Source organism: Pelecanus crispus, chromosome 5 (assembly GCF_030463565.1).
Source record: "Pelecanus crispus isolate bPelCri1 chromosome 5, bPelCri1.pri, whole genome shotgun sequence".
Classification (NCBI taxonomy): domain Eukaryota; kingdom Metazoa; phylum Chordata; class Aves; order Pelecaniformes; family Pelecanidae; genus Pelecanus; species Pelecanus crispus.
In genome coordinates, this window is record NC_134647.1 from 77476221 (window position 1) to 77491340 (window position 15120).

The 15120-nt window shown below is 36.9% G+C and overlaps 1 protein-coding gene across 2 annotated transcripts in view; it reads right to left on the bottom strand.

Annotated features, from left to right (window-relative positions):
• Nucleotides 1-604: 604 nt before the first annotated feature.
• Nucleotides 605-15120, bottom strand: part of SELENOF (selenoprotein F) — a 28615-nt gene continuing 14099 nt past the window's right edge. For both annotated transcript variants that reach the window (XM_075710764.1, XM_075710763.1), the window contains exons 3-5: nucleotides 13230-13293; nucleotides 4054-4103; nucleotides 605-1603 (exon numbers count right to left, since the gene is read on the bottom strand). In XM_075710764.1, the coding sequence (XP_075566879.1) occupies nucleotides 1472-1603; nucleotides 4054-4103; nucleotides 13230-13293 (246 nt within the window). In that variant the 3' untranslated portion in view covers nucleotides 605-1471. The remainder of the gene's footprint in view (nucleotides 1604-4053; nucleotides 4104-13229; nucleotides 13294-15120) is intronic.

Sequence of the window (15120 nt, forward strand, 5' to 3'; positions counted from 1 at the left end):
GGTTATCATGCCACATGTTTTGGTTGTAGCTCCTCTGCTGACTAATACATCACATGTCCCAAGAACAAACCCATGTTTGATAAGTTGACACAAGCTGCAAAGATTTGTGCAGCGTTCATATTTCTCTAAGACAGTGGCGACCGCTGTTGTAGCTGTCCCACACTGAGTCATCTGGGAGGTGAGCAGCATGTTTTACAAGGATAGGAGCAAAAGGCACAGCATAAGAGTGAGAGAGAACAATGAGGATCACATCCTGGGACCTAGCTGTATGCACCTTCTAAGAGTTTATCAGAATATTTCAGGAATAAAAACTCAGAAGGCTATGCCCAAGGAATCACCTTAGTGTATTACTTCTGATAAGCTTGGGACTGAGACCACGCTAAGTTATTGTTCTGCTGTGAAGCTGATGATTTTTTCTCAAGTTGGGAATAATTTCTCTACAACTTACAGAATTTTCCTGAGATATAAAATTATGTATGAAGAGAAAAACTGAGTACCAATGCAGGCCGTAGCATAACACCCATCCAACCAAAACCTGGTGTGCATGAAGTAGTTAAAGGGAAGACTTATTTGCTAATTAGAATTCAGAAAAAAAACACATTACTGTTGCTTACCGTATTTATTCACTCTAAGTGGAAAAAACCTGACAAGTCATAATGGATTTGACTCATTACCATACGCACTGTCTATATTCCCTGTTCACATAAATTCCAACTGAGAAAGAAAAATATACATTTTAAAAGAACAGTTTATAAATTCATTTGATAAACAGATTTCCAATAAACATGTGAAAGCTAGAAGGAAAGGTTTTTCAAGACTTCTCTCTCATGTTTTCTGAAGCAAAACACTTAACGTAAAGTACACCTGACATCGGACTTCCATACACCTCAGAGGTTTTCTATGTAGTCTTCACTAAAGTGTACTTACTAAATGTTTCACAGTACCAGAGCATGAGTTCCTCCATCAGCTTTAAAACCTGTGAACTAGATACTCACTGTAAACAATGCTTCTATAAAAAGGACAGTTCAAATACAAAAAAAGAGGGCATTAGCAGTCAAGTTTCTTTGGGAGATAGTACATTGCATTTGGTTCTGACTTTCTTACAAACAGCAGCAGACAAAAAGCATGGTAATCACTTCTATTATTTGAAGCTCTTCAGTTTTAAGAGCATTTGTAAAAACAGGTCCAATTATAACAAACTGATATTTGCATAATTAACTTTGAAACAAAGCATTTTGTTAGTGATAAATGCATTAAGAGCTGAAATGTATTAAGACAAGCTATTCTGTTTGTCAACTTGTCAGATACGTGTGCTGAAGCTTCCCCTTCTAATTACAAGATGTTTAGTACAGCACAACAGATATTTTAAAATTAATATAGAAGCTGGAATGTTTTTTCAGTTGTAGCACACCACATCTGAGAAGATTACCATGACAAAACATGAAAAGGAAAGAGGACCGAAAGTGATGATTTATAGACGTTCTAATTTTTCACTTAGAAATTCTTCCACACTATCTGTATTCCACTTGAGGATGCTCAGTTCTTCTGCAATGTTCCCACTGTCGTCCAGCAGCTTTAGTACAGGGTCAGAACCACGCACATACTGCAGGGAAAAAAAGCCAAAGCGTCAGTTACCTTGGGCTGGGAAATGCATTCTTCATATTAACACTTCTCCCCCGCCTTCCATTTGATTTAGATCAGTTAAAAAGATGTCAAAGCAAGAACAGTAAAAAGTCCAAAGAGCGACACCATGAAGTATGAATACTTAAGAACAGAGCACTAAATTAAATGAGAGTATTCTGGGCAAACTTTGGCAATACAATTTGTGCTAAGAAATCAACCTAAGCTTTGGCTTTTTAAAGCTCAGAATTCATAAAAAACAAACAGACAAGCTTGGTTGTTCCCGACAATGCTCGATGCTATAAGTATTCCAGTGCCACGTATTGTGTTCTGATTTTATGAATTTCATTACTAGAGTGTTTAACAACAATGTGTTCTACTTTTCTTGAAGAAAACAGATCTATAAAAATCAAATTAAGCTTGTGAGATCAGTCTTTCAGTGTGTTCTCTCCTATGCTGCTACCTCCTCTCCTCCAATATTTTTTCACCTACTGTCCAGACTCAAAGGAGAAGTAGTTGTTCCAAGCTAGTTTGTGTGCATGTTGTGTATGCAAAGGAAGAGCCGGTAAGAGGGGAGACACCATACTGAAGCTTTAAAGGCAGAGATATGCTGTAGGTTGCACGCTCCACCAGCAGCGGCTGGCCGGTGTTTGCAGTTCTCGATTAGATGCTTTCTTGCCTAGTCCTAAGGAACGAGGGGGCAAAGAAATGAAGGAAGCGTAAGGGACAGAGAGACCTCATTTCACAGGAAATTAAAACACATTAAGAGCAGTAAATGCTCATCTTGAGATCCAGAACAGAGTTACTTAAGTAAAACAGGTAGGAAACAGCTTCAGTTCAGGCTTCTGACTTGCATTTAATGTCAAAGAGAGGGAAGTGGAGGAACAAGTCAAATAAAGAGAGGGGGAGGTGTGTGAGAAACATCTACTGCTTGTTCTTGGCCCACTACAGAAGCTAATGCACATGCAGGGGAGCAGTGCCAGAAGCCTAGCTTTGAAAGATGGTATCCTCCTTCAACTGTTTTAAAGTTACTGAAGTTGGATTTCTGAATCAAGCAGCTGAATGATTTTTCTCATATAATCAATAGCCTTTTTAGCATTTTAGAAATTTCCAGTCACTTTAACAGCTCGAAGTTCTACTATCAATTTCTAACATAATCATATTCTTTCCTGCTGTGTTGAATCTGTGCCTACTAGGCTTTGCTGGTAACATAATACTTTAATGCTTCTAAAGACTCACTAAGGTACCAAACACGTAATGCAAATAAAAGCTTTTAACAGTATTAGAAGGCTCTAACCATTTAAGTTTATGGAAGGATTTCCCCAGGAGTGTTTTACTTTACCCTACTGAGCTAACCTAGTTTGTTTTATTTAATGAAGCTAGTAGCATCTCTAATCAGTTTTCCAAAAGTCTTATAAAATAAAAACCAGATCTATTTGCACTAATTTTTTTCTGGTAGTGCTCTGTACCAATTGTAGTCTAGACTGCTTTGATGTTCAATACAGCTATAAAGTTTAAAATAAAAATGAAACAGTCAGACATGCAGGAGGAGAGAAAGCTTTTGGAATAAATCAGAGGACACAGAGAGAGACATGAATGCATGAGACAGACAGAGGAAATCTGTTTTAGATGGAATCTGCTGCTGAGAAGACAAATCACTTATTGCAGCCATGCATAGCTATGAAGTGATTCCAGATGGTGCCATTTGGTGAATAGAGATGGGAGCACAAGATGTGAGAATCAAGATGTATATCTGTGAAGTACGCTGGAAGTTCACACAGCATTTTAAGAGGAAGGTGAAGTCAAACCAAAGAATTGTTTCAGCTTAAGGCAGTGCAGCTTATGCAGCTTTGCATATATGCAAGTCATTAGAAATACCATTCAGTATATGCATTTCTATAAAGCTGGATGTTTGAAGACTATAAAGGAAAACAGAATCATAGAACACAGCAAGGAAATTCTGAGAGGGAGTAGAAAAATCTAAGAATCACTGATGTTTGGAAATGACAGCTCCATCAGCAAATGAGGGGAGAACAGAACAGGATAAGAGGAAACTAGGGCATAATAAGCTTGAGTAAATCCAAGATATCTACAGACTAAGGACAGAACGCAAGCATTCCTCACATTCTTTTGCCATCTGCTATTACTTATGGGATCCAGTATATTTTTTTCTTGGATTAAAAACAAACAACAACAAAAAACCCCAAACCCCCAACAACAACAACAAAGAATTGGTACCAAACAGTTACTGAGCAATAACCCAATTAACATTAGCGGCAGGAACTTGTAAAGATTTATACTGGCAATGCAAATATATGTCCTCTGCTAAAGGATTACTTGATCAGCAAATACAGAACAGTCCACAGAAGGACTGCCTCCAACAAGCTTAATTCTTCTTAACATCCCAAATAAAAAAGTTAGACTACTACTCACCTTGATTTGCAGTCCCCTGAAGAGTTTTGGCTTATCGCTCCTGACAAAAGCTATGGTTTGGAGAAAAGAAAGAAAGATAATCAAACTCTTCTCCACTTCCATAAAGTAGATTTACATTCAAGCTAGTATTCCCTGAATTATTTCTTTTTGGAGTGATGCTTTAGAAGGTATTTTAATGTTAAAATTCTTAATATCCTCACAAAATCAATACTACTAAACCTGCTATGCCTAAGGAACACGCTATTTTTGCTAGTATTCCAAACAAGCTTCATACCTGCTTGGATTTTCCTCAAACACTACTGCAACTGTCTAAATCAGTTTATCTGCACGTACAACTGACAGGCTTCAGTAGACTGGCCCATATGCTGCTGCAATACACAAATGTGAAGAAGAGCGTTAGAGCAATCAAAATCTGGCTGAAGATAAGCTTTGTGAGGGAGGCTACATACAACACGCACCCCATCAGCACACTCCACACAAGCTGCCGCAGCGCGGGTGAAAGGGCACAGAGGAAACCGTGGGTAGAGGTGTTATTCTTGCAAACAAGATGGACAATCTTCTCTTGCAGAGATATCCGAGATTACATGTTGAAAAACCAGCAAGAAACCAAGAACAGAAAACAAGAAGAGAAGCTGGTATCTTCTATTCTCCTGACACTCCTAAAGGCAATCAGCATTAAGATGGACTTTATGGCCTGTCACGTAGCTACAAGGACAGAAGTTCAGGTCTGAGGTGGGCTGCTGCTGAACAATTCTTCGCTGGAAGCGCTAGTCAGCAAACAGCAAGCATTAATAGCAGCATAGTCCCTGTATCCCTACAGCACAACCCAAGCCTTGTAACATTAACTTTAAGAAGAAGAGACGATATGAATTATTTCAAGACAAAGTGTGAGCATAATCCCCTACTTCCAAACACTTTAGCCTAATGAATGTCTGAGTTCTAGAAGTATTTAAAATTTATTTAGAAAATAGCATAGTCTACATTCAGGCTATGCTGAAGGCTGATTTTGGTATCTGTACTGCCTTTAAGCGGATTCAGGACACTCCTGCAGCATGTCAGTAGAGTCTCCCCAAGGATGAACCGTCAGTACGGATTGACTCTTACAGAGGTACTAGCTGCATGTTAAAGCTGCTTTTTCAAGGTTAGACAACAATGAGTCTCTCACAAATTGCGGTGCATCCAGCTGGTGCACGGAGACGAGTGCAACCTCAGGACGAATGTTTCATTCTGCCTCACAAAGTGTAGTGTTTTCCACAGTAATTGTAAAGATGTCCCCTGGCATCTTTGTACCTAGCCTTGTATTACCGTAGATGGCTACCTTACCACTTTCTCAGTATGTATATACTCAGTGGCATTTATTTGCTTCCCTCTTCCACTGTGCTCCTGCTACAGATCAAAATCATATACTCTGCTTGCTGCACCAACCACTAAACAAGTTGAAAAAATACCAATGGCCCATGAGCGGGCTGCCAGATATACTAGACCCCTGAAGAAGAAAATAAGGCTTGTTTTCATTCTTTCTATAGAACTGTACACTAATGACATATTGTAAGCTGTACTTGTACAACAATTTCAAATAGCACTAAATAACCAGTACTTGTTCACATACTGCAGTTCAATTCTGATCTAAACTCAAAGACATCATTTTCAACTTCAGTGTTTCCCACGTCCTTGTGACCTGTCAGTTGTCTTGGCTGTCGCCAACAGTAACATGCAAAAAAAGTGGCAAAGATATTTCTTATTCTTTGTTAAGTCCACAGCACATTGAACTATTTCATGGGGAACTTTTCCACTTTTTTTTCAATTTAAATCTAAAGCTGAAATCAGTCTCTAGGGCTTTACATGAAAAGGAACTGTAAGAAGCAGTCAGTAGTACAGCGGGCAACTTTAATTGCAAAACTTAAAGAAAAACTGTAAGAGCACAGTAAAATGGATAAAGTTTCAGAAGCAAATCTGAACTGTGGAACTCCACTGTACTAAAGAATAGCCTTTGGGGGTTAACTCAGGTTACAGCACTTTAAGCTCGTAACAGGTATGAGGATTTGTTCCTTGAGTGACAGATGAAAGCTCATTTGGACATGAGTGGCTGTTCTCTGGCTGCAGCGTTGGACTGAACAGGCTCGCATAAAATGGGAACAGAATTAGGTGGAAGAAGAAAGTATTCTGTAGGCAGTATTACATTTTGTCACTTTAAAAGTAGCTATTACACACTTGTATCAATGTCAAATGTCTAAATCTTCTGAAAGCTGAAGCACTACAGAACGCTTTTCCTGAAATTTTAGACAGCTGGAACAAAATTGGTTTCTGTTAATGGCATATTTATTTCTAATGCTGATCATAGTGACTTTCTGCATTAGTCACTTGAATTTGCAATGCAGTAGAGAAAAACACTCACTGTACAAATAACTTAATTTGTACATTCTCGATTTTGGAAGCTAAAGTGAGAAACTAATATACTGACGTGCATTAAAAATACAGATTATCCCATCAAACACTTTCTTTTTTTTTTCCTTTCCATGAAATCATGCCCTAAGTTGAATAACCAGCCTTTGAATGGAATTGATGGGGTTAGGAAGTCAGATGCAGCTACAGTGCACATTTTGGGACAGGTGGCTGCTTGCTTATCATGGGATGTGGTGCACATGCTCCACCTCCAGCACTGCCCCAACAGTTTCCCCTCTATACCCTGACACCAACATTGTTGCTTCCTATGATCCTATGTCTGAAGGCTACCTGCAAGTCTTTACACCGCTATTTAATAGTTTGACATTAAATACTAAAATCCCAGCTATCTCCCCATTTTCCTCTCCCTGCAGCAGCTTTAGAAATTACACACTGAAGAGAAACAGGCATTTATATAATCTAACCATGGGTGAGCGAGGAAGGCATTTTCCACTTTGACTTCCGTAAGATGAACTCTGAGCTTGGTGCCATGACACCATGTTCTGGTGAATTAAACATCAGACTAGAAGTCAGAGCTGTTCTGCTGCCAGCTTTGCAACTGTCCTTTCACATAATGTTAAGAAAATTACTTCACCTTATGCTCTTATACAACATGTGCAATACCAAAGCATATGCCTTCCCTTTGAAGGCAACCCTGAGGTGAGCCTACAGAGCAGACTCGATTGCCATGCAATCAATGACAACTAAAAGGTCAGAGAAAAAGATCAAGTGTGTATGGGCATTTTAAAGCCTGCCCAGCGCCAAACTGTTTTGCAAAGAGAGGTAATACTGAACAGTGCTTTTAAAGACCTAAGAGCAGCCTCTGCCTGTGAACACAGTAGAATGGAGAAATTCACTGCTATCGTTACAATGTCACTTTGCTTTGATATGTAACGCCTCTTTGTTTTGAGAAAGTCTGTGAAAACTAGTCTGTTGGAATTAAAGCTTAGAGTCCTAAGTGGAGATTACTAAGGAATCTAAGAATCACTCATGCCCTCACGGCAAGTCTATGTATACACATGCACATACCTGCACTATTCTCTGAGGTACAGTAGGATATACCACAAGAAAACTTCCTGACCCAAAATGGACATGATGCCACATCTCTCCATGCGGAGTTGCAGATATGCTAGGCATAGCTTCTTTGTTAACAGAGTTGACTACCTACTGTTAATATACTAAGGGCATGATCCAGACTACCAAGGATATCTACATTCAGGAATATTCACATTACTTAGATTCCTGTTTTAGGAGCAAAGGTCTCCTGCTTGATCTGTAACTGAAAAAATACAAAATGGTGTTGAGAAAAAAAAATAAACTTACCTCTTAATACTTGAATGACAGCCAATATACAACAGCAGTAAAATCTCACACTAGTTTTCAGACGACTACGCACACAGACAAGCATTTTTTAACCTTGTCTGTCTCTACATGCATCAGAAGGATTATAATGGCCTCAAATCAGAAAGGCCTGGAGCAGATTGAAAAACGTTACTGTCTCTATTATATCAGTTTCAGATTTTAATGGCAGAAAAGCACAAGTCAGAGCTAGTCAAATCTTCAGCACAAGGTCAGCAATGAATTTTTACTGCACAATTTTTCCTCCTGGTAAGCTACAACATGTCTTTTAGCGAGAATCTAATGTGATTAAATATCTGCCAGTAATGGAAAAGTCCACTTGCTCAAACTTCTCATCCTTTTGTTATTTAAAAAGCTGTGTTTTTAGTTTAGATCTATTCCATTGCTTACTGTTGTAACACTTATGAGGACTCTGTATGCCCATGGGGATTCATCCAACTTTTTAAACTGGACCTACCCTTCTCAGTTTATGCTATTTTTCTAGTAAACAGAACCCTTTAGCTTCTTCTAAACTCTTCACAGCTTCATACTATACATAAGTCTCATCAAAAATGCCGACTGTGCACTGAAAAGCAGCAGCACACTTTTCTGATGAAGGTGACTATCCCTCCTGTCCCTCAGTACTACACCAAAAGAGCCCATTATGTGATCAGGGCAAAGAATTGTTAGTGCTCCGAGAGCAACATCAGAAAGGAATGCTTCCATCATCATTCATGAGGAAGGAGGAATGTTTCAAAATTAGTATAAAGGAGGATCTATTTTTAGAGAAATATTTAAAGTCTTTTTGTGATGTATTTAAAGGTTTCACACATTGAGTTAGCAATACGAAGCACATGAGTTACTCCTATTTTTCAGAAGACTTACATTTTATCAAACAGTAGGCATGGTACTTTGTGCAACTCAATGCAGCGCATACAACTGATTTTTAAAACTCAGAAGTAAGAAAGACTAAACGTATACAAAATATGTTATAGGAAATAACTGAAGTGATCTAATACTAACACACAAGAGGATGATTAAAGTACATCTAAGTTTATCTATAAATAGTTGTTCTGAGTTAATTTCAATATACAGAAAGCAAATGTAGTATTACTTAGCACAAACCAATGAAATAAGGGGTATTTTGCTTAACTTGGCCCTGAATTATTAGACACAAGCAGTTTGAAAGTAAAAAATAAATTACTGGAAACACAAGTTTGTGCAGAATGTCACAGATTTGTACATAAAAGGCAAAAAGGACTTGACCACACCACAGACTTGACCATTTTGTACCTGAAATGGACTCAAATAAAATAATGGTTTTATTGAGGCATTGCTAATTACCAAGTGTTAAACCTATGGAAGAGAAAAGGAACCAAAACAAAAGGAAGAGTAGCAGAGTGACATTTTATAAAGACAGGAAAACCTAACATTTAACTTACATCACAAATATCTAACCATTGCTAACACAACTGGCAATATTTGCTAAAAATGTGAACGTGTAAATCACTGGGGATACAGGCAAACCAAAAGCATTAATTTCTTTCCTCAGACTCTTTTATCATTTGTTTTGGGGACAAATACATGCTATGCAGTTTTGAAGATCACACGAGCCTGCTTCAAAAGATACCATGAGGGCCTAGGAAAAAGACAGAACTACAGCAGACATCAAACACTCATTTACATTTTAATGGCTAGAGCTCTTCACCTTTTGGGGACCCCAGTTTGAGATAAGAATTTAAGTTTCAGAATTCATATGGCACATCAGTAACTACTATTTGTAGTCTATTAATCAAGTTACAATGCAGCTGTTCATGATTTTATACAAGCACCGCATGCTTTCAAAAGCAAATCCAAGGCAGAGCTTCCATCAAGCCTGAAGGAACTGTTTCACAAAAACCCAAAAGACAGGGTACTTTGTAGAAGCAGTAGCATGACAGACATTTCTAAATCTGAAGAGAAGTATTGTTTTGGTTGGCGTATCATCTGTTTACAAAAGATTATGATAAAACGATGCATGTCTCCTACTACAATATCCTACATTTCTTAGAAAGTGTTTTACTAACATTTTTACCAATGCAAGATTTAAGGTTAATATAACTAAGTTACTTTCACCAGCATTTAAGAATTACAGATTAAAATAGACAGGAAATACGTGATCTTACCCAAAAATACAATCCCATAACAAATTACATTTCAGTAGCTAAAAGAATCCCCCTCACACTTGCAGAACTTGGGCAATATAATAGAGTGCTTACTGACTCTGAAGTCAGAGGATCTAACGTAGTTGCATACTGCATGAGTTCAAGGATTAAGGACCTTGTTTCTGTAACAGATTTGCTGGGAGCACGTCCAGTTCTTAACTAAGAGAGTCACACAGGGAGAGGTGAGAGTTATTCTATTATGGTTGGACTGGATGATCTTAAAGGTTTTTTCCAACCTAAACGATTCTATGATTCTATTGATGAACAAAAAGAATGCAGAGAAATATGAAAGAAATGTTCAATGAAAAAACCCCAGCCTAATTCAGTTTTTGTTAAACAAACTGGAAAGAACGTAGGAGTCTAGACACTGTGATCTCCTATCTCACCATGAACAGAACAAGGCTGCCACTGAGAAGTCATCTTAAAACAAATATGCTAGATTAATCACTGACCCAGCTAATTTATTATTCTATTCCAGAGCCTTAGTTTTCTGGATGTCAGCCAAAACCTGTCACATTTTCTGTGTTACCTGGTATAATAAGATACTGCTTCATCTATGAATCTTGTCACATGTTTTCAATGTTCTACTTTGATGGAGTGCTTTTAAATGATAAATATTTAAGAACAGTTTTATACAGAACAATTTCAAAACATATGTAATATAGGAATTAATTTTAAAGTACAGCATTTCTAATGGAGCAATTTATTTCTAAGGGAAACTTAGGAAAAATATTTCAGTACTGAATTTATTAAAGACACTTACAGAAATGCGGTCTGTTACCTGACTTATCACAAGAAGCTGTATTTGAAAAACACAAAAGACATCCTTGGCCATATTCACAAAAGCATTTCGTAGTTTTTTTATGATATTACAAAGAATAACATTCAGTTTCAGATTGAGATAATCTTGCTGAGGACTAGATTTTTTTCATCACTTGTCACTTCTTTGCTTTCTCAGTATCTATAAATATATTCCATATGTAATGATTCTCACATTTTAGGCACACAGGTGTATTCAGCAACTATTTGTAGCTAAAAATTACATAACCAGTAATTTTGATAGAAATTTTGATACAGAAGGAACACAGAATATTGCATTTAGTAACCATAAGCAACGCGCAGGTTTTTCCAACTGTGTAACTTCCTTACTGTGTAACTTTTACAAACCTTTATTAATTAAACAGATTTTAATCCTTAACTATTTTAAGATGTGAATCTCATTATAAAAAAAAAAAACCACTGTTCATCCTTTGGCCAAATAAAATATAATCCAGAAGTAGTCCATGACAAATCGAGCGTGTAGGCGTAAATCAAGTGACAAAACAATTTGCACAGGTACTTAAAGGTGAAGGCTTCATGGTCAGATACAGAAGTAACACATACTAGTCCAAGAAATTCTAATACATACAGTCTTGCAATTTGTGGTGCCATTTTGTGTATATACTGGGGAAAAAAAAAACCCCAACAAAATCCCAGCAGAAGCTATGGGAAAGGAATCGGAGTTATTTGCAATGAGACATTGTCAATGACAGGCTACACAGTTCAATGAAGCCTACAAAGACAATGCCTCAAAAGCAGCAGCACGACCTTCAGGCAACCTAACTTCACTTGGATGTTTGCTACAGAAAAGTGGAAATAAAAACACTTCTTGAATGTTAATGTCTTAAGATGGAGATACTAAATACTGCTTCTGGTAGAAGTTAAAATCAAAGGGAAAAATCTAAGTGTTCTGAGATTAATACTAATGTGAGGACAAATACCAGCTGGAAGAACATATTCTACTGCTTTTTAAAATTTCTAAATATTCTCTTAAAATTTATCCCATCTTCCAACCTGTTCTAATACCCTAGCAGTAAAATTGGTCAAGATAAATTTAGATTGGGTAACTGCAGAAATTGCTGATGAAAAGGCAAAAGAGATCTTTAAGTGCACTAGTCAGTCCTTTTTTCTTCTGACTGTACCAAAGAAGAACTGGTAGGCAAAATGGAGAACCTACTGAAAAACCACTGAAATTTATTCAGTCATTTTAAAAAGCAAGCCATATTGATTAATAGAATGTAAATCTTTGAGCAGGTTTAGATAACCAAGGATTGAAAGAAAAAAAAAAAAGAATCTGTAAAATTTTCAAGTTTTTCCTTTTGTACTGTGAGCTTTCGGAACATGTTTCATGGTGTGGACGCAGCAGAAATGGAGGGCCAGCCCCTTTTAGGACCTACAGATGAAGATAACTGAGGTCATAATGCAGGCTGGAGTCAGGCTAACAGGCTGACCTTTTCCTTCAAACCTGTAGCTCAAAAGAGCGCTTAACTGTTACAAATTCACAACCATAAAGAAGCTAAGTGAATGGGCAACAACAGTTGGGAATGCTTTTACATTTGCTAAATTTGAATGGTCATGGAGATAATATGGACTCCTGGGCTAACAAAGTTAATCTCCTCACGCCCCCGTAGTAGGACAAATCATTTAAACCATTCTTGTTTCGGCATTTTAAACAGTGGGAAAGAGAAAATAGCTTTGCTCTGGTCTTGCAGTCAATTAACTGAAACATGTGCGGGTAGAGGTAGCAGCAGAGGATCTAAAGCAGCAAAACATGTTAATTGTAACCTTTTTTTTTTTTTACTTGTTTGTCAGTCAGCCTTCAAACAGGGAGTTATTAATACTGGCCATGGTAGATGGAGGTGTGCTGTTTGTGCACTTTTATAAGTCTATAGCTAGTTTAGCCTTTCTTCTTTATGTCCAACTATATCCAAAGTACAGTATTAGGATCTTCATTACGGGGGGTGGGGGAGAAATCAAAGTACTGCTATCACCTAAGCTCTTCCCCCATTTATGAGAAAATTCCAGTTTTAAATTTCTCGCAGATGTTTTTTCCGCAGCTTCCTCCCACCACACCCTGATGGTACTGAATTTTGTTTTACACTACTGTATTCCATTCACTTTAGTTGACTGTCATTATCCACTGACACAACAATTACACTGCAGGATCTGTGAAAAGAAAGTATTTCCATAAGCGCACAACATAATTCCATCTATCAATTATCGGAGACCAGTTCCGTCAGTCGCAGGTCAATGCAACTTTCCTGATATAATACACGAAATTTATGACTACTTGTAGTAGTACTTAAAAGCACATTTTGTCATTCAGCTGTGACACTATTTCATATTTGAAAGAACAGTAGTGGCTTTACTTACCCTGGACTTGAGGGAACCTTCCCAATTTTCATCCACATACCTCTAGGACAGCTCCTGCATAAAGCTGTAATAAACAAACACAAGCTGTTAATGACATCAAAAATCAGAATTACTAGTTTACTTATGGTGTTTTACCTGTTGAACTATTTTTCTTTGAGGAGACAGCATGCTATTGTGTTGATGGTAACTACAGACAAGTAAGATCCTAAATAGAATCACAGTTCCAGACCTGTCTCTGATTTATGCAGCAATTGACTGTTCACTCAAGATACATGATAATTTCCATTCATTCCACTAAAAACGTAAAACCAGGAAAAAAGATCATTTGAGATCTACTGTTGCTGGAAGCAAAGCTTCATTTAAAAAAAAAAAAAAAAGGAGCAATCGGACATGTTACAATGGGAATTATGGACTAGTAATAGGAAAACTTTATTTCTCCCTCCCCAAAGATGCTAAGAAGGTCTCATTAAGTGAAATTTTTGTTTCCATGTTAAACCTAACTTGGACAGTGAAATACTGTTTATAATAAAGATAATGCAGTGACTTTGGACTTCTCATTTGGGCTAACTATTAGTAGTTTATTGTAGTTAATTATGACTGCAGAAAGAGGACAGATCACATTAATAGGCCTTAGCTGAAGTAATATATACAGGCTGGACTAACTTTGGTGCTTGCACTTAGATGTCAATCACTTCTGTCAGCTATGCAAGATACTCGGAATCAAGATACTCGGAATCAATGTTCTTAAAGCAAAGTTTAAGTTCATTTCAATTTTATGTAGTATCTAAAAAAAAAAACCTTATTGATCTTGTATACTGTCACGTTTTTAAAACTTTTTGGTTTTTTTCTGGCAACATGCAATTGATTCTATAGTTTGCTGAATCTTAAATATAAATTAACAACAGATTTTTCTGGCTACTAAAATAGAAAGAACTTCATACTGTAAAGTTAGGCATTTTAATCTTGCACATTAGTTGTCAATACTGTATACCAAATCACGTCCTTCTAACCCTGAAACCCCACTGTTTATAGAGAAGCTGACAGAGTAAGCTTCAGTTAAAAAATTTTAATTCAATTCATTGCCTTCTATAAACAATTAAGACCTCTGCTTTCATTTTCTTTTAGACTGTATTTTCATAACAAATGTGCAAGTCTGGACATGGAAAAAATATAACCTTACTGAAACGAAGCAAATTCACATTTCACTTAAAATATGAACTGTGAATACATGTAATCAAGAATAAGCTTTCGCTATGAAATTTAATGAGTACTAACCCCTCTGAAAAAGGAGTGACAAGTCACAGAAGCAAACCACAGGTAATACAACAAAAGTCTCAAAGACAATTTTATTAACCCTTTGTCACCTATCTATGTAGGCATTATGGACAGCCCGGAATACATCTTCATTTCAGAATATTAATCTTCTGAATTCAGGTCCAACTCAGTATTTGCCTAAAGACTACAAATTACAACATAAGAAATACTAATCATTTGCAGGGAAATCACAACTTCTTTCCTGATGTGAACTAATCAGTAATCATTACTTCCACAGGAAACAGAACTAAAAATGTTACATTGCATTATCTGTTCAGAACAGCATCTCAGAAGCTTGCTTAATTACATTTACATTTTCAACTAGACATTAGATTTAAGATAAAAACTAAGATTTGACTGTTAAACCCCAGAATTGCTATGAAACAATACTTGAGAGATCAAAAATACCAGATTTTTTGAAAGCTTTTTTTCACCACCCAAATAAAGATTTTAATTAAAAAAGGCACTGATAAACAGCTCAGATATTACCTTGCATAATTAAAGTTCCTCTGGACTTAAAACATGAAATAATTACAAAGATGGAGGAAACATGGAATAGTGAGATTATAAACTTCAC